Source organism: Eumetopias jubatus, unplaced genomic scaffold (assembly GCF_037043125.1).
Source record: "Eumetopias jubatus isolate StellerSeaLion01/CBP00866 unplaced genomic scaffold, mEumJub1_p1.0 scaffold_6, whole genome shotgun sequence".
NCBI classification, from domain to species: domain Eukaryota; kingdom Metazoa; phylum Chordata; class Mammalia; order Carnivora; family Otariidae; genus Eumetopias; species Eumetopias jubatus.
In genome coordinates this window covers 3,963,928-3,982,514 of record NW_028274812.1, presented here as the reverse complement: position 1 = coordinate 3,982,514, position 18,587 = coordinate 3,963,928, and the positions used below count along the sequence as shown (strand labels likewise).

Here is an 18,587-nt window from a genome sequence, read left to right as displayed (position 1 = left end):
GCCCAAATGATTTCAAATAGGAATTATTTAAGAATCTTCAACAAATAAATTCATGTCCAATTTACAGTGTTCTATCTTCAGAAAGAACAAAACTTTTTCAGTTATTTTTAGAACACGTGCTAAGCTACTGATACTGAAAATTGACAAAGATAGTATAAAAAAAGAAAATCACAAACCAATTTAACTTGGAAACAGAAGAAAACTCATAAATAAAAATTTTCAGCAAATTAAACTTAGGAATAAATTAACATATTACAATATTTAAAAATTATACTTTATTCAGAACTGTTCAGCATCATAAACTCTATTCTTTCATAATACAATAAAACAAAGGAAAACAAATCACACAATTACCTTCATGGTTGTCAAAAATGCATGTGATGCAATTCAGCAATCATTCATGATAAAAACTTCAGTAAAATGGAATAGAAGAATATATGTATGTGTGTATATATACCCATATCGAAGCCCCTACAATGTCTGGCTTTGAACACCAACAGGGCTTATACCCAGTAGACCCATCAGGCTCCCATGCAGACTTACTTGCCCAGAGACCAGCACAAAGCAGCAGCTGGAAAAGCTCTTAGAATGTATGCGAAGGAGATTCATTTACTAATTTTAAAGTGTCTGCCAGATGGGCAGGAGCCTTTTCCTTTTGGGACACAAAAGTGCTGGTGGGCCACATTCTAGTCCCGTGCTCTCCTGTGGCCCTGTCAAAGCTGGTGGGTGCACCCCCGTCCAGTGCTCTCCCTCAGCCTCGCTAAAGCTGGCAGGGTGTAGGCAGTCTGTTCAGGGGATGCCCCTTGATCATCTGGCCAGGGAGGCTGGGGTGGGGGGTGGGGAGCTTGCGTTCCTGGGTCCTATAGGATTGTGACAACCGGAAAGACCGTTCTCGGCAGGCTACTACCCCAGGGCACTACACAGACAGCAGACTGAAACACACCCTTAGTCTTCCTGTGAAGAAGGCCTATTTACTTGTCCTGGCACCTCAACCTGAGGAGCAGACTTAGGTTTGCCACACATCAAGAGACTACAGAGGTGCCATCTGGGAAAGCAGGGTGGGGACGCCATCTCTGTGTTCTCCCTTGGTCTTGCTACAGCTTGCCAGTTCCTCTCGGAAAGGAGCTGATATACTTGTCTGGAGGCCTAATTTTTACAATGGTCACCAATTTTTACAGATCACCTGGTCTGGAGGCCAGCAGGGTTCAGGACTGTGGTCCCACAGGACTGTTTATATATTTCAAAAGCTGGTGCCTGATACTCTTGGTTCCAATCAGCCAGAAACCAGGTGCTGACTGAAATCTTTCCCTGTGCAACACTATTAGGTCTTGACACACCTGCAACAACGGGGACCTATCAGAAGAAATCAGGCTCCTCAGATAACCACAAAGGTCTGAAAGACAACCAAGCACTAGGGCAAGTTGAATGGTAAGGTTCACTGCCTGCACCAGGTCACTCCTTCAAGACTGGAAGAGGCAGCTGTTTCAGCTAATATATAGAAACAAACACAGAGAGTCAAGCAAAATGAAGAAAACAGAGGATATGTTCCAAACAAAGGAACAAGATAAAACCTCAGGAAGAACAACTAGTGAAATGGAGATAAGTAACTCACCTGATAGAATCCAAAGTAATGGTGAAAGAGATGCTCACCGAACATGGGAGGGCAGATGAACACAGCTGAGAACTGACATCATACTCAATGATAAAGAGCTGAAAGCTTTTCCTCTAAGATCAGGAATAAGACAAGGATACCCACTCTCACCACTTCTGTTCAACACAGTATTGAAAGTTCTAGCCAGAGCAGTGAGGCAAGAAAAAGAAATAAAAGGCATTCAACTTTGATAAAAAGAAGTAAAACTGACATGCTTTTACTTATAGCAAGCCCTAAAATCTCCACCAATAAACTATTAGAATTAATGAACAAATTCAGTAAAAAGTTGCAGGATACAAAATGAACATAAAAAAATCTGTTGCATTTCTTCCTTTTTTTTTTTTTTTCAAAGATTTGATTTATTTAATTGGCAGGGGGGAGGGGCAAAAGGCAGAGGATCTTTAAGCAGACTCCCTGCTGAGCGTGGAGCCCAATGCTTCTGGGCTTGATCTCACGACCCATGAGATCATGACCTGAGCTGAAACCAAAAGTCAGATGCTCAACCCGACTGAGCCACCTAGGTGCCCCCTGTTGCATTTCTATACACCAACAATGAATTATCATAAAAATAAATTAAGAAAACAATCCCATTTACACTTACATCAAAAGAATAAAATACCTAGGAATAAATTTAATCAAGGAAGTGAAAGACCTGTACACTGAAAATTTTAAGACACTGATGAAAAAAACTGAAGACACAAATAAACGGAAAGATACTCCATGCTCATGGATTGGAAGAATCAATATTGTTAAAATGTCCCTATTACCCAAAGCAATCTACAGATCTGATGCAATCTCTATCAAAATTCCAATGGAATTTTTCACAAACTAGAATAAAGAATCCTAAAATTAGTATGCAACCACAAAATATCTCAAATAGGCAAAGCAATTGTGAGAAAGAACAAAGGGGGAAGTATCATGTTCCCTGATTTCAAACTTATTACAAAGCTATAGAAATCAAAACAGAATGGTTTTGGCATAAAAAGAGAAATGTAGATCAACTGAACAGAATAGAGAGTCAATGCATATATGGTCAATTAATTTATGACAAAGAAGGCAAGAATATAAATGGAGAAAGGATAGTCTCTTCAGTAAATGGTGCCAGGAAACCTAGATAGCCATGATGGAAAAGAATGAAACTGGACTAATATTTTATAACATAAAAAAATTAACTCAAAATGGATTCCACTTAATGGAATGGAAGACCTGAAGCCATAAAACTCGAAGAACAAAACATAGGCAGTAAGCTCTTGGACGCTGGTCTTGGCAATGTTTTTGTTTCTTTGTTTTTGTTTTTGGATCTGACTCTAAAAGCAAAGGCAACAAATGCAAAAGTAAGTGGGACTACTCAAACTAGAAAAGCTTCTGCACAGCAAAGGAAACCATCAACAAAACGAAGAGGCAACGTACTGAATGGGAGAAAATACTTACAAATCATGTATCTGGTAAGGGACTAATCTCCAAAATACATAAAAAAATGCATACAACTCAATAGCAAAAAATAAACAACCCAATTAATAAATGGGCAGAGGATCTGAAAGGCATTTTTCCTAAGAAGACTTGCAGATGGCGAAGAGGTACATGAGAAGATGCTCAGCATCACTGATCATCAGGGAAATGCAAACCCAAACCAACAACGAGGTATCACCTAAATCCCGTTAGAAGGACCAGTATCAAGAAGATAAGAAATACCAAGTGCTGGAAAGGATGTGGAAAATTGGGAACTCCTGTGCACTGTTGATGGAATGTAAATTAGTGTAGCTACTATGGAAAACAGTACAGAGGTTCCTAAAAACATTAAAAATAGACCTACCATATGACCCAGGAGTTCTACTTTCGGGTATTTATCCTAAGAAAACAAACACACTAACTCGAAAAGCTATACCTGCACCACCACATTCTCTGCATCATTATTCACAATAGTCAAGATATGGAAACAACCTAAGTGTCCACCAATAGATGTGGTATATGTATATATGATGGAATACTACTCGGCCATAAAAAAGAATGAAATCTTGCCTTTTGTGACAATACAGATGGATCTGAAGGCTATTATGCTAAGTAAAATAAGTCAGACAGAGAAAGACAAATACTATTTGGTCTCACTCATATCTGGCACCTAAAAGACAAAACAAACAAACAAAACAAAACAAAGTTCATGGATAGAGAGAACAGAGTGGTGGTTGCCAGTGTGGAGGGGGGTGGAGGTAGACAAAATGGATGATGAGGGCAGAAGATACAGACTTCCAGCCGTGAAATGAATAGGTCATGGAGGTGTGGTGTACGGCACGGTGACTATACTCAATGGTATTACAGCACCTATTTGAAGGTGGCTGGGAGAGTGGATCTCGAAAGTTCTTATCACAAGAAAAAAATCTGGGGGGGTAACTTTTTATGGTGATGTTTGGTGACTAGACTTATTATGGTGATCATTTCGCCCCGTACACAAGCGTCGAACTGTTACGTTGTACACCGGAAACTAATGTTGTTTGTCAATTACACCTCAATTAAAAAAAAACACACAATTAAGTAAGAAAATACATATTTGATAAGAGAATTCCACTGTTCAGTGATAATGTTATTATGTTGAAAAATCAACCGAAGAACAATTACAGGTAGTGAGAAAGGCTTCTGTTCAGAGATTAGTGATTCTGAAGATATGTTTACATTTTCATTCTCGCCAAATATTAGGCTTTCAGTTTGAAATGGCGCTCTCACACGCTGAAAAGGAATAGATCCTAGACACATGTTGGGAATATTTATGAGAACAGAGCAACAGAAGGTCATTCTAAAAGCCACCCGCCTCTCCTATGGAGGCACGCGCATGCATACGCGCACGTGCGCACACACACACATGCACACACAGAAGTTTATTGTAAGTGGAAAACAATTTCCGGTAACAAAAATGGATTTAAAATTCAGTGAAAACAAGAACACTGTTGGATGGAAGCAGTGAGAGTAACAAATTTTCCTCAATGTGTACACTTCTTCTACCTAATTGTTAGGTATGTTTGTTGTAGGTCCCCAGCAGATACTATTTAACTTTTCCTTCTATTCCTAATTTGCTGTTGAGTTTGCAGTTATTGGGTATTGAGCATTATAAAATTTTTGTATGCCATTATTAAAATGATGTAATTTTTCTTCCTTTACTCAATTAGAATAAGGAATTATTTACTTTATTACTTACTGTTGAACCACTCTTGCATTCCTGGGGTGAATGCTGTTTAGCTGTGATGTAATCTTTACTCCTGGGTTTGTTGTTATTATATATCTCTGACTTTTGCATCGATATTTTGCTCAATGGCTTTCCTTTTTTCCATCCTTGGATAATACTGGCATGAGGTTGAAATGCCAGATGGTAACCAGCGTTGGTGAGAATGTGGGGAAACCAGAACCTACGTGCACTGCCAATGGGAACATAACATGGTGCAACTGCACAGAAACAGTCTGGCAGTTCCTCAAAAAGTGAAACACACACTTAACATATGACCCAGTAATTCCACTCCTAAGAATACACCCAAACCAACTGAATACAATTAAAAAAATGTATACAGATGTTCAAAGTAGCATTTTTCACATTAGCCAAAATGTGGAAACAATGCAAATGTTTATCAGCCAATGAAAGGATAAAAAATGTAGTAGTTCTGGTACTTGCTACGGCCTGGGTGGACTTTGAGAAAACAGTGTGCTAAGTGAAAAAAAGCCAGGCGCAAAAGGCCATACATTACACGATCTCTTTTATGTGAGATGTGTAGAATAGGTAAATCCATAGAAAAAGAAAGTAGATTAGTGGTTGTTTAGGACTGTGGGGGGAAGGGGGTGGGGGGACGGAGGAGGGTGGGGGCATAAGTAGGTGATGGCTACAATGATACGGAGTGTTGTTTTGAGGTAATGAACGTGTTCTTAATTAACTGGTGTGTTGCACGTATCTTTGAATATACTAAAAACCACTGAATTGAACACTTTAAATGGATGAATAGTGTGCTGTGTAATGATATCTCAATAAAACTGTTTTTAAAAAGAAAATATTAATAAAACTAGTCAACGAGTATTTCTTATACTCCTAGTCAAGTTATGTCAATCCAGATGTTTATATTTTTACAGTTTTCTTAATATTTTTCACTTCTTTACAAACTCCTTAAATTTTGTCATAACCAAACAAATTATTTTTTACTATGCAATTAAGAACTCTTTTTCATCCAAATAAAACTATTAATATAACTAACTATATAAGGAATGGGCTTGAAAGCAATAAATAATCCCTAATGTTACTAATTCCCTTCATAAACTTTCTGTCTCTACAAGACACTGAGCATATCATACTCCATACTCAACTGCCATGATTTCAAAGAGAAATACATCAGTGTGTATCATGAAGCCTGGAGATAAACCTATAAACCTATAACTTACTACACAGGATTACTATCTTTTGAGAAAAGACCAGGAAAATGGGAAGGAGAAAGAACCCTTATCAAAATACGCAACAGGGCAAGAATGGTGCCAAGCAAGCCTGACAACCTGTGGAGTGCACATACAGGTCACTTTGGCTGTAAGCCACTTCTTTAATGGAGTCTCGCCAGAGCACTAAAGCAGCAACACAAGAAAATATGGATAAAACTCTACTTCCTATGGCTTTCAGCTCCAAGTACCTATTAGCCTTCCAGATAGAGTAGAATAATTAAGATGAAAACTAAACAGAACGGACCTTAAGATCAAGAAGAGTCAGTTAGGAATTCCTAAGGTCAATTGGTAGGCAAAAGGTATTTTGCAGAGTATAAAAAGGAACTAAATGTTTTTTCAAAGTATAGCTCACCACTAAATAATGAAAAACTCAGATGTTTTTCCAAAAGTTATTCAAAATACCTCCAAAACTAATCAAAAGTGACAAATAAATCAAAGCAACACCTCCGCTCACTAAGCACCATCTTTTCATCTTATTTAAAACACTTTATACATCAAATACATGAAAATATTCTACTACGTATTAGGACATGAATCTAACGGTTAAATAGAATCATTTTCAAAATAAAAAGCAACCTACCATTATGTGTTCAAGTAGAGAGTCTATTGCGACTATGTTATCAAAATATGTCCTGAAAAAAAGGAACATAAAACTGGTAATTAATCTAAATAACAATATAGAACATATTAAACTGAATATATTTCCCATTTTTGTGTACATTTAAGCAAAAAATGTAAAGATATATGTTGATTTCTGTCCTTTTGTGGAAGCAACCAATAACATTACTTTAGAGAGATAAATAAAATTTTATCATTAACTTTGGTATGAAGTCTCTAATTTCAGAGGATGAATTAAGTAATTATTTTATTGGTAAGTACCTATTTTGAGAGAAAGTTTGTAGCATTTAACTAAAACTATGAAGGGATAAAATTGGGCTCACCATATTTGATATTTTCATGAATATCTGAAATATTTAAATTTGCCAAATCTCATTAATATTGTTAAAAATATAAATTATCACTGAAAAACTAGAAAGTTAAAATGTTAAACTGTACTGAGAAAGCTATGTAATATTTACTCATTTGAGAAGTAATACCAGAATACAAGAAATGATAATAGCCTACTGACTTTGCATAAGTAAACTATATATATTCATTACCATAAACAGCAAGTAAATTTTTTGGAGATATACGGCACCTACATTAAAATGTCAACCTGATCAACAGATGAATCAGTAAGCATGTATTTCAGGGACTATGTTAATCTAGGATCTATTGGCAAGGTACTGCTTTCACTTTAGGTGCCTGTGAATTTAGCAATGTACTTAGAATTAAGATAACTTAATAATGATAGACAGTGCCTTTTGTTGAGAAGACTACACTTCCTCTTCAGCTGGGAGCCAGCAAGACTTAGCATACGCTTAATTACCCTGTGCACAGAGGAACGAACAGAACAGCAAGGAATATGGTAAAGTCAAATGGGTTTCCCCTAGGGGAGAGACTTACAGGGATCTAATAGGACCGTGGGAGACTTGCAAGATATTCACACACACTAGCAAAGGAAGGCACACAGTTCCCTTTCTATGTGTTCTGAAGTAACAACATCATGTGTCGCAGAGACACTGTTTAATTCTCTCTCCCGGAGACACAGCTGACCTCTGGCATCAAATGAGAGCCCTCCTACTTTCACGGTTCCCTAATTTCATATTTCAAGAAATACATGTAACGCAAAGCAGCAACTCCAGACTAATTAGTGTTGGGATTACAACACTTGTGAATGATAAGTTATTAAGTGCTGCCAAAGCGATCTACGAGAGAGAGCACGGTCAGAGCTGCTGCTGGAGGAAGGACAGGTACGTCATCCCTCTATTAACTTGCCGGAGACCGTGACCCCGAAGTGCCCACATCTTGGGGCATTATTTTAGATTTCAGCAATTCAGCAGATGGGTCAAATCTATGGATAATCGTCCTTGTAGCAGGCAAAACCAGTTATGAACCTCAAATATAATAAATATCTGTAACTGCTTTCACTGCCAGCCCAAGGAGGTTTTTCTAGGTCAAACTTCAGAGAAATGGAACATTTTCTCTAAAATGATAACTGAGCTACCATACATGGGAAAATTAAAATAATACTGATAATATGGTTTATTTTACTGACATTTGTAGAAAATGCCAGAAAGGACTTTTTGGACAGTAATAAACTAAAACATTTCCTCTTCTACTGTTCTAAGTTTTCTCCTACAGAAATAGAAATACTTAGCGTCTTTAACATGCTCTAGTGAGTCTATTCAGAAAATATACACCAAATTGCAAATTAACATTATCATATATACATCTGTAGTCCTTCACTTGTAAAGTGAACACAGATGAGAATGTAACTTTACAGTCCGAAATATGAACCTTTCTTACCAGACTACTTACTGACTGCAGTGGACAGGTCAGTCGCTGTCCGAGCCTGCACTTAACTTAAACCACTGATCAAGAAGACCTACCTCAACCCTAGAAACGAACACTTACTTTGATACATCAAGTAGGAAGTCATTCAATTCAGTCTGTTTAGCAAGGCCTCTGCATACCTACCACAGAAAATAGTGCCTATTAATCATAAGAGATTTCTGCTTATTTAAAATAACAATTCCTGAATACTGTTTACTTTTTTTTATTTTAAAAGACCTATAAAGCAGTAATACTATTAGTAAGAAGTCATATTTATCAAATGCTTAAATGTGCTAAGCTCTGTTCTATGCGCTTTAGCGTTACTGTCTCATTTAATCATCACAAAACACTATAGATTTGGGGTTTACTTTTATAATTGAAGCATAAAAAAGTTCAGAACCATGCTCCCGCTCCAGAATTACTAAGTGAGGGAGCCAGCAGTCAGGTCCAGGGAGTCTACCTCCAGAGTTGCTCTTTAAAACTTCTTTCAACTTTAAAAAATGACACTTGGGCACATTTTCCACTTATACTTGCTATGGTCGGATCTGAGAGGTCCTTGCTCCTGATGCTATTATCCTGTAACTATGTACTTTATCTCCTCCCCTCACAAACCGTGAGTGTGCTGAAATGGATTTAAAAAACAAAACAACAGTGAAAAGAAGTGGAGGGTACAAAGCTCCTGTGTCTGTGAACCTCGAAGTCCAGTTGCCAGGAAACTTGATAAAGTTTGTGATCTTTTAAATTAGATCATATTTTCAAGAAAACCAGGTATTTTAAATTTGAGATGAAAGTTTTCATATACCATTTAGTTTAAAGGATGCTTTAATTTAGGAAATGGAGTCATAAAAATGTAATATCAGTGCTACTGCCAGAGGAGACCACTCCTTTGCTTTCAGTGGAAAACAAAACCATAATAGAACATATATAATTTACAGCATAAATAATTTATAATTACATATAAATATATAAAAATAATTGCAAGATATTTAAGGCAGGGAACAAGTAAATATAAGTGAATAGACACAAAATTTCAGAAATAACAAAATACCTAATATCCAAAAATAACACATTAGGGTCACTTATTAGCCCCCACCCCGTCCCCCAGTAGCTGTACTTTAAACAACTCTTCTCTCTTAGGGAGCCCCTGTAAAAACACCCCAAAGGCACACCTGCACCTGATGTATTGCTACTGAAGCCCAGGCAAGATTTGCTGTTGCAACCTGAAAAAAGAGGATGAAACACATTCTGATTAGTCACATGCAGACATCCTAACAAAGGACTCTAGCACACATGTATATGAAGAATTTTCTGAGGCCACTGAGTATTTGAATATTTTGCCAAACACAGAGAATCAAACAGGTACAAGATTTCTCTTTTACATTTCCCACCCCTTTATAACTGAGTTTAATGTTCTCATTCCTCTTAACTTTGGATACAAAGCAAGATGAATTGCTTGAGAGAGCTATCATCCAATGATTTTCACATAAAATAATTATTTCTCAGTTTAACAAAAATACTATTAAAGTGGCCTCAACCCCCACTTTACAATGATGAATATTTCTAAAATTTTGCTGACAAGTTCTCAATTACTAGCTCTTCTACTTCTTTTATTATTCATTCACTTCCCAAACATCCCCTGGGTGCTTCCTGGGTACCAGGCAGTACTCTAGGTGGTGGAGACACGGCAGCACACCACCCACCAGAACAGCTTACAGTAGACTGTGGGAGAAAGACAAGAAAGAGAGTAAGGGAAGTGCACAGGGTCTTAGCTGGTGATGAGGGCTACAGAGAATCAGAGGCACAACATGGAGATATGTGCAGTGTTCAGGAAAGGCCTCCTCCCTGACATGGCGACATGTGAGGACACTCCTGGAGGAGGTGGCTGGGGTGAGGACAGGGAGGACCCGCACGATCCAGGCAGAGGGAGAGCAGATGCAGAGGCTCTGAGCAGGAGCCGTTCAGCCTTGCTCAAGGGCCCTGTGTGGCTGGAGGGAGGGAGCAGGCGAGGGGTACAGGCAGGGATGTGGGCATCTGTATACTGGGAGTGACAGATCACGGTAGTATCTGGCTTTAGGGTTAATGAGCCAGTTCTGATTCAGGGAACAGTGCATGGAACTCATTGTTTCCAAATGTGATGCTGGAATCTTTGTTCAGGATGTCCTCTAGGAAAAGGACATTTTTAAGAAAACAGACAATCAGAATGTGAGAACTCTCCAAAGTCATCCTACTACTTTATTTGATTCACAATATGGCACACTTCTATTTTTATTGTTAGAAAGGATTCTTGGGGCTCCTGGGTGGCTCAGTCAGTTAGGCGTCTGCCTTCGGCTCAGGTCACGATCCCAGCGTCCTGGGATCAAGCCCTACATGTTGCTCCGCATCAGGCTCCGTGCTCAGCAGGGAGCCTGCTTCTCCCTCTACCTGCCTGTCTGCCTACTTGCGATCTCTCTCTGTCTCTCTGTTCAAATAAATAAATAAAATCTTAAAAAAAGAAAAAAGAAAGGATTCTTACTGAAATAAATTACTATATTTCTAATTTAATCAGTTTTCTCTCCAAATAACTACAAAACAAAAATAAAGGTTTTTAAAAACCATCAAAACATTGTTAAGCAAATTGTGGTTTTAAATATTCATTCATTTATTAACTGAACCACATTAATGAGTGCCCTCAACAGGCTAGCCTCACCTCCTGATGACTCATACAGAAGGCTTCTTTGCCCCAGTGCCGATACAGCTCGAGGATACCAATCAAGTCACCAATTGCAGTGACAATTGGTAAACAAAGAACAGACTGGATGCGAGTCCCTGACTCCAGTCCAGTACCTCTTGGAAATCGTTCATCCTGAAAAATCAAAGGAGAAAAGATATCAATTCAGTACAAGAAATGGAATCATTATGTTAAGATTCTTATTTCTGCCAGAAATTGCCCAATACTTGTAATAAAAAATAGGCAGTCCTTTTCAAAGGAAAACCAAATGACAATGGACACTATAAGCTATATTTAAGAAAATGCTTATCTTTAGCAACATGGCACTATTCACAGATACTGCTTTAATGTTTCTTTATCCCTGTGCAGTAGAATTTAGTTAATCAATGAATATATATCAATTTCATGCAATAATAAAAGTAATTATGATGGCTAACACACACCACCTTCTATGTGCTGGTACTCTTCCAAGGGTATATAAATACCACGTGAAGGAAAGTATATATAAAAAATTGTTTCTCTTCTATTTTTAAGGTTAGAATAATACAGAAGTGTATGTTAATGATAGTCATTCTGATTGAATCTCAAAAGCTCACATTAAGTAGTCAAATCATCTAATAATTATCAATTGTGAAAAATGCAATTGGTTCTTTGACTTTAATAACTTTCTAGCTTAGCAAATCACTCAAAGAATACAGGGAAATTGAATGAATTGATACCAAAGCACCAATTCCATTTATTCAATTTCTGTCTGTAGGAAGCTTTTCATAAATCAAGAACAGTACAAATATGTGTTTGTAATTTACAGATCTTTTGAAAGCCTGCATATACGATAGAACATTTTCAAATGACAAGTTGTATAGTATCTACTTTTAACACTTTAAAATTGAAAATATTTGACATACGACATTATGTAAGTTAAAGTATAAAACTGTTGATTTGATATATTTATATATTATAATATGATTGCCATTGTAGTGGTAGTTAGCATCTCTATCATGTCACATAATTATCTTTTTTAAAAATTTTATTTATTTTAGGGGTGCCTGCGTTGCTCAGATAGTTAAGCGTCTGCCTTCAGCTCAGGTCGGGCTCCTGGCTCAGCGGGGAGCCTGCTTCTCCCTTTCCCTCTGCCCCTCCCCCTGCTCGTGCTCGCTCTCTCTGTGTCTCAAATGAATAAATAAATCTTTAAAAAAAAATAAAATTTTATTTATTTTAGAGAGAGAGAGAGAGAACGTACACAAGCGGGGGGCAGAGGCAGAGGGAAAGGGAGAGAGAGAATCTCAAGCAGACTCCGGGTTGAGCACAGAGCCTGATGAGGGGCCCAACGTCATCACCCTGAGATCGTGGTCTGAGCCGAAACCAGGAGTCAGGGCTTAACTGACTGAGCCACCCAAGCGCCCCACTTGATCATCTTTATAATGAAGATCTAGTCTTTCAGCAACTTTATCTGTATCTCTTACCTATACAGATAATTAGTGGCAAAATCAGAATTAAAACCCAGATCTCATGACTCCAACTTAGCACTTTTTCAGAGCAATTTCATTACACCTCTACAGGCGTTTGCCTACTTGTCAATTTTAAAGTCTAAGCTCATGTAGTGACATTTCATCACAATACTCACATATAGTGTGGAAGACTGTCCCATTCCCCACACCCGTGTCTTTCATCAGTATCTTCCAATACTGATCTGGGCTTGTTTATGTCATTTACTTTGGCTAATGCAAGGATAGTAAATTTGATGAAAGCAAATGCTTGAAAACTCACTTGCATGTTTCACTTATTCTCTGGAACCTCTCCACCATCATGAGAACATTGCAGGCCAACTTTACTTAGGGGTGGGGTGGGGAGGTGGGGGAGTGATAGACACAGAGAGCTGAGGCCCTCTGAGTCCAGCCAGCTGGTAAGTGATGGCCAGTTGATCTCAGATGCACAAGCAAGCCCAGCTGAACACAGCCCAATCAGCAGAATGGCCCAATGCACGGACTCACGAGAAGCCCCAGGTGGCTGCTGCAGGACAACACTACAACCTGGGGCAGCATGGCACTCAGCATTAGCTAATGCATTCCTGGCCATGATAGAGCACACAGAACAGTGATCACTTAGTTTACCTAAATATAAACATGCATTTTATGCTTAACTGTACTGCTAGGTATTGAAATAAGAACTATTCAAATCTAGCTCTCAGTGGGTATATAAGGTATGATTCTCTGAGCACAAATTTTAGTTTACACACAGATTCATTTATTGATCTGTATCTTGCTCTAATGCGTTTATAAAATGGCTTGAGTCATAACATCAAAATGATATGTCATCTTTTTTTTTAAAAGATTTTATTTATTTATTTGAGAGAGAAAATGAGAGACAGAGAGCACTAGAGGAAAGAGGGTCAGAGGGAGAAGCAGACCCCCCGCTGAGCAGGGAGCCCAACACGGGACTCGATCCCGCGGCTGGGAATCATGACCTGAGCCGAAGGCAGACACTTAACCAACTGAGCCACCCAGGCGCCCAAAATGATATGTCATCTTTATGAAATAAATACTTCAGGTTACAAATGTCACAGAGTAAAAAAAAAAAAAAAAAATTTACCCCAAGGATGTCTTCCACTAGCAACGTTTTTCTGGACTTGGCCACGTAGGCAGAGATGGTGGTGCCCTGGGCAATGGGCCCAGCAGGGATGAGCCGGGGTTTTCCTTCCTTGATTCCAGGTGGAGTGAACACGCACAGACTCTAGCAAGGAGAAAGAACATGTTTTATAGACCTCCCTGTACTTGGCACTACAGAAAGACTCCTAGATATTACTTATCAGTCATGAGGAATCTGTGAGCCAACAAAGAGAGACAGAAAATGAGGAAAAGTGCTTTGATCAAACTGGGGTATGTGAGGTGAAATTTTCTCTCGTATTCCCGATAGGACACAAAATGCAGGCTAGGTATAGGACTTCAATGAAAGCCTAGCAGAAGAAAAACTCTTAAAACAGCCTCCTATTTTGATATATAGGAAACAATAAAATGGAAAAAAAGTTGTCCTTGGGGTCAAGGTATTGTCAAGAAACAGACATCAGGCCCAACCGCCCCTAGAGACTGGACTGACGGATCTGGAGACAGGATCAGGGACTACAAGTCAAATTGATTTGGTTGTATTTTTCATTTTCATTAAAAATCTTTTTAAGATTAGATAATCCTCTTAAGCTACACATGTTCCTACTAATACTTGCTATTACTAAGTAAATGTATTGCTTAGTAATAGCAAAAATTCAAAATATTTTGGACAAATCTGGGTGCATCTTTCTCTTTCCAATGATTAGACGGGAAGGTAAACTGAAACTATTTTAAGAGAAGTGTTTTTTAAAAATATGATCAGTTATTTTGACTAAATCCAATATTTTAAATAAATTTCGACTAAGTAAGAATTGCTAATCAAAACAAATCATCTAGAGTTGGGGCAATATTTTGGCATAACTGTATTATGATTATCTACTCACTTTGAAAAATATTAAAGTTCAGGTAAATTCTCCCAGCACTTTACTTTTATCTTAAATTGGACTGCTGTAAATTAAAGTCTGAAGACATCTGAAGCAGTAAGATTAGATAATCCTCTTAAGCTACACATGTTCCTACTAATACTTGCTAATATGAAGCAAATTCTAGTTGAAGACATTGAGATTGATATAATTACACACTTATTAGATACATGGTTTTCAAGCTCTATAATGTCAGAGAACCCCTTCTTCCTATAAAATCTTACTATCACACGAGACTAAAGCCTATAAACAAGTTCCTTCAATCAACTGGGGGGGGGGAGGGAGGGAAGCAGAGCATAGGTGCACCCCCAGCTGCTTTCAATAAATCATTACTTACAGATTAGAAGCTAAGTTCAAAATATTTTATTCACACATATATCTGTATCAGTTAGCACTGTGCTTACATAGCATTTGTAATTAAGTACTATCAATGCCTGTGAGAAATACATTTTAAATGACTCTTTGTAAGAGATTAAGTTAAAAATGTTTATTATGCTTTAAAATGATTTTAAAAATTTAACTACATATAAGATAGCAAATGACAATTCCACCTTATTATTTTTAAAGAGGCTAGAATTCATGTCACCAGTTTTAAAGTTACTGAGGTTCCATGACACACCAATATGCGTATGGAGCAGATGAAGTTAGGACTTTGATTAGATTTAGTATCTATCACTGCCACAGTAGAAGTCAGTGTGCCACCCCAAGATTGAGAGAAGAGTAGAAAAATTATTCAAGATCAAGAAGAAGGGATGATTGCAAGAAAAAATTGTAAAGGATGTGGTATATTTAGCTTGAAGAAAAATCAGAACTGATAATGTTTTTCTCAAACTATGAGAAAGTTAATCACAAGATGGATGCTGAGCAACGTTCTCTTTACCAAAGACAGAATGCAGGAAATGAACTTGGACGGAACTGAGGGGTTTGCCTCGCTCCTACAGAACTTCCTTGGGCTGTGACAGAAGGTAAACTCTGGAACAAGCTCCCAGCAGGAGCTTTGGATTCTTTTTTTTTTTTTTTAAGATTTTATTTATTTGACAGAGAGAGCGCACAAGCAGGGGAAGCAGCAAGCAGAGGGAGAATCAGACTCCGCGCTGAGCAGGGAGCCCAATGCGGAGCTCGATCCCAGGACCCTGGGATCACGATCTGAACCGAAGGCAGATGCTTAACAGACCGAGCCACCCAGGTGCCTCGGATTTTTTTTTTTTTTTTTTTAAATAGCCTTCGGCTTTGTTTGTTGTTTGACGATCTACAACAGACATCTTTTTTGGATGACTTTGCTATATGCCCTTTAAGGCTAGATTTAATAATATCTACAAGTTATAATTAACCTTCAAAAATCAATAATGAAAGAATAGCTTATATAATCCTATTATTACTAGGAGGTCATTTATGTAATATTATAAAATATTTATTCCCTCTATGTAGGATTTCTATATGAGGCATGAGAAACAGATAAGCAAATATTGCACCAAGGGTGTATGGAAAGCTATTCTATATATTAGGCTTGCTGACAATAAAAGGTTTGGAAATCTTCCAACTACTTGATTGAATCTGAAAAACTCGTGGATAATAAAGTTACCAAAAAATTAAATAATTCTTTACCGTGGAAACTTTACCTTTGTTTTACCAATTACCTTATGATATTTGTTCATATTTATCAAACAGAAGTGTTTCCAAATGAGAGCTAGAGAGGAGTGCTAACAGTACTGAATAAATCGTCCAATGAAGGCCCAATGCTCACGTGGCAAGGGAATGAGGACCGACCTAGGCCTGACACCTCTTCCTGACGTGTTTCCCCTTCTCCCCTCTGCATCAGCGCTTTCCCATTCTTTTTTGTTTCTGTGTTTTACTCCATACAATTCCCTGTGCAAAGGTTCACTTCATAACATCCATTTCTGATTGAAGATCAACCACTGGTTTGAATTCCATGTTCAGCAATAGCACGTTCTTTATCTTGTTCATCATCTTTGCAGTTGAATGCACTAACTGGCAGCTACTACTGCAAGTGGGAAAAATCAGTAACAAACCTCTAAATTAGAGGCTGAATTTTACATGTACTTAAGGGATGGGGAAGATTCATTAAGCCTACCTTTATTTACTCTCCAGAAATAATCAAAGGGACAGCTGTGTACTGAACAGTCACTCCTCAGTGGTTAAGCTACTACCTTCACCACACACTCAGTCTCCGAGAATACTTGGGTCTGTTTCTGAATTCTCAATTCCATACCAGTCGGTTGATCAGCCACCACATTGCTTGAATGACTATAAACTTGTCGTACATTTTGTGACCTGACAAGGCAAGTCTTGCTTCAGTTCTTAACGTTTCAAGGTAATCACAGTTTATTTGATAAGATATACTTTGCATCTTTCATTGGCAAAAGGGCTGCATTACTGAATTAACCAATAATGGGCGTAAGTTCATTCTTGGGAAACTTACAAAGGAAACAGTAGCTTTATTTTTATTTTTTAAATTTACTTAAATTCAATTAATTAACATATAGTGTATTATTAGTTTCTGAGGTAGAGTTCAGTGATTCATCAGAGTAACTTTATTTAAAAAAATCATTATGATTTTTGACATAAGGGTTTGACTGGGATGTTCAGATTATTAAGATAAAAAATATTCTATTTTATAGGAGGGTGAATGGAAACTGCTTTTTATCAAACACCACTACACAGTATTTTAGAATGTATTAAGACTACATGTACTTACAATATATCATTTATGTATAAAATGCAATGTTGAGCCGAGCCTCTAAAATTAATTCCTGCTCTAACACTGTATCATCTATGAAAACTTTTATTAGCACAAACATATTTTAGGGGCTAGAGATAAAAACAACTAAAAACAAAGAAAAGGTCCAAAGTTTCAAACCTCAACCACCTCTACTCTTTCCAGAGAAGAAATCGCCTGCATTCACAACATGCAACTTGACAAATCCTGCTGTTGGTCTTTCTTCCCTCCAAGGGCTCTCACTGGGACTGACTGTTAGTCCTCCACCTCCCAGGACCATCAGAGAGATTGGCCATGTGGTGGGAGGGGACAAATTAGCTTCTTCAATTTTTCAAAGAAACCCATTATGAACTAGCCAATATTTCTGGAATAACAGCAATTTTTAATACTTATTTCTAAGGTTAGGTCATTGAAAGTAGGCAAGATTGGTAACAGTAGTCATGACCAGTAGGTGGACTCAGATGAAGCCATAAAAAAGCATTCAAATTATAAAAAAGCAAATTAGGAGAAATAGATTTGGTGGAAAATGAACAACAGAAGACTATCACAATTTATTGAAAAAAAAACATGATTTTTTTGATGAAATGGGAAAATCTGGTTCATTAACATCAATTAAATAGATACATCAGGTGATAGACATCATTCTCATTTTCCTTCCCATACACAATTCAACCACTTTATTCATGAAACTTCAGTTTTTATGTTAAGGTTTCAACTCACAACCAGTTAAATTTTAGAAATATTTTAAAAGTGTATTATTATAGGCTTACCATTGAGTTATTTTTCTCACAAGACACTAGATGGCAGTGGACAGTAAATGAATTTAGATCTATGCAGATGGCCAGGAGCAACTGGCCCCCACGTTCACCTGGAACTTTAAAGAGAGAACTAACTCTGCATGATTCTTAAAATTAACCTATTGAAGTTCATCGTGCAGCTGAAGAAAGTCATGCAATTACTTTAAGATCCTTGCTATAAACTGGCTTTAACACCAATATATGAAAAGCTATCTATGACTTTACTTTATGAATTAAAAAATTTATGAGTTTGAAAGGTTTTCAGCTTTTACAAA

General features: G+C 37.5%; 1 protein-coding gene across 1 annotated transcript in view; it reads right to left on the bottom strand.

Annotated features, from left to right (window-relative positions):
* Positions 1–18,587, bottom strand: part of PDE10A (phosphodiesterase 10A) — a 291,715-nt gene that overhangs the window by 61,074 nt on the left and 212,054 nt on the right. Inside the window, exons 6-10 of the mRNA XM_028103383.2 lie at positions 13,845–13,985; positions 11,235–11,390; positions 9,718–9,768; positions 8,630–8,688; positions 6,693–6,744 (exon numbers count right to left, since the gene is read on the bottom strand). Of these exons, the coding sequence (XP_027959184.2) occupies positions 6,693–6,744; positions 8,630–8,688; positions 9,718–9,768; positions 11,235–11,390; positions 13,845–13,985 (459 nt within the window). The remainder of the gene's footprint in view (positions 1–6,692; positions 6,745–8,629; positions 8,689–9,717; positions 9,769–11,234; positions 11,391–13,844; positions 13,986–18,587) is intronic.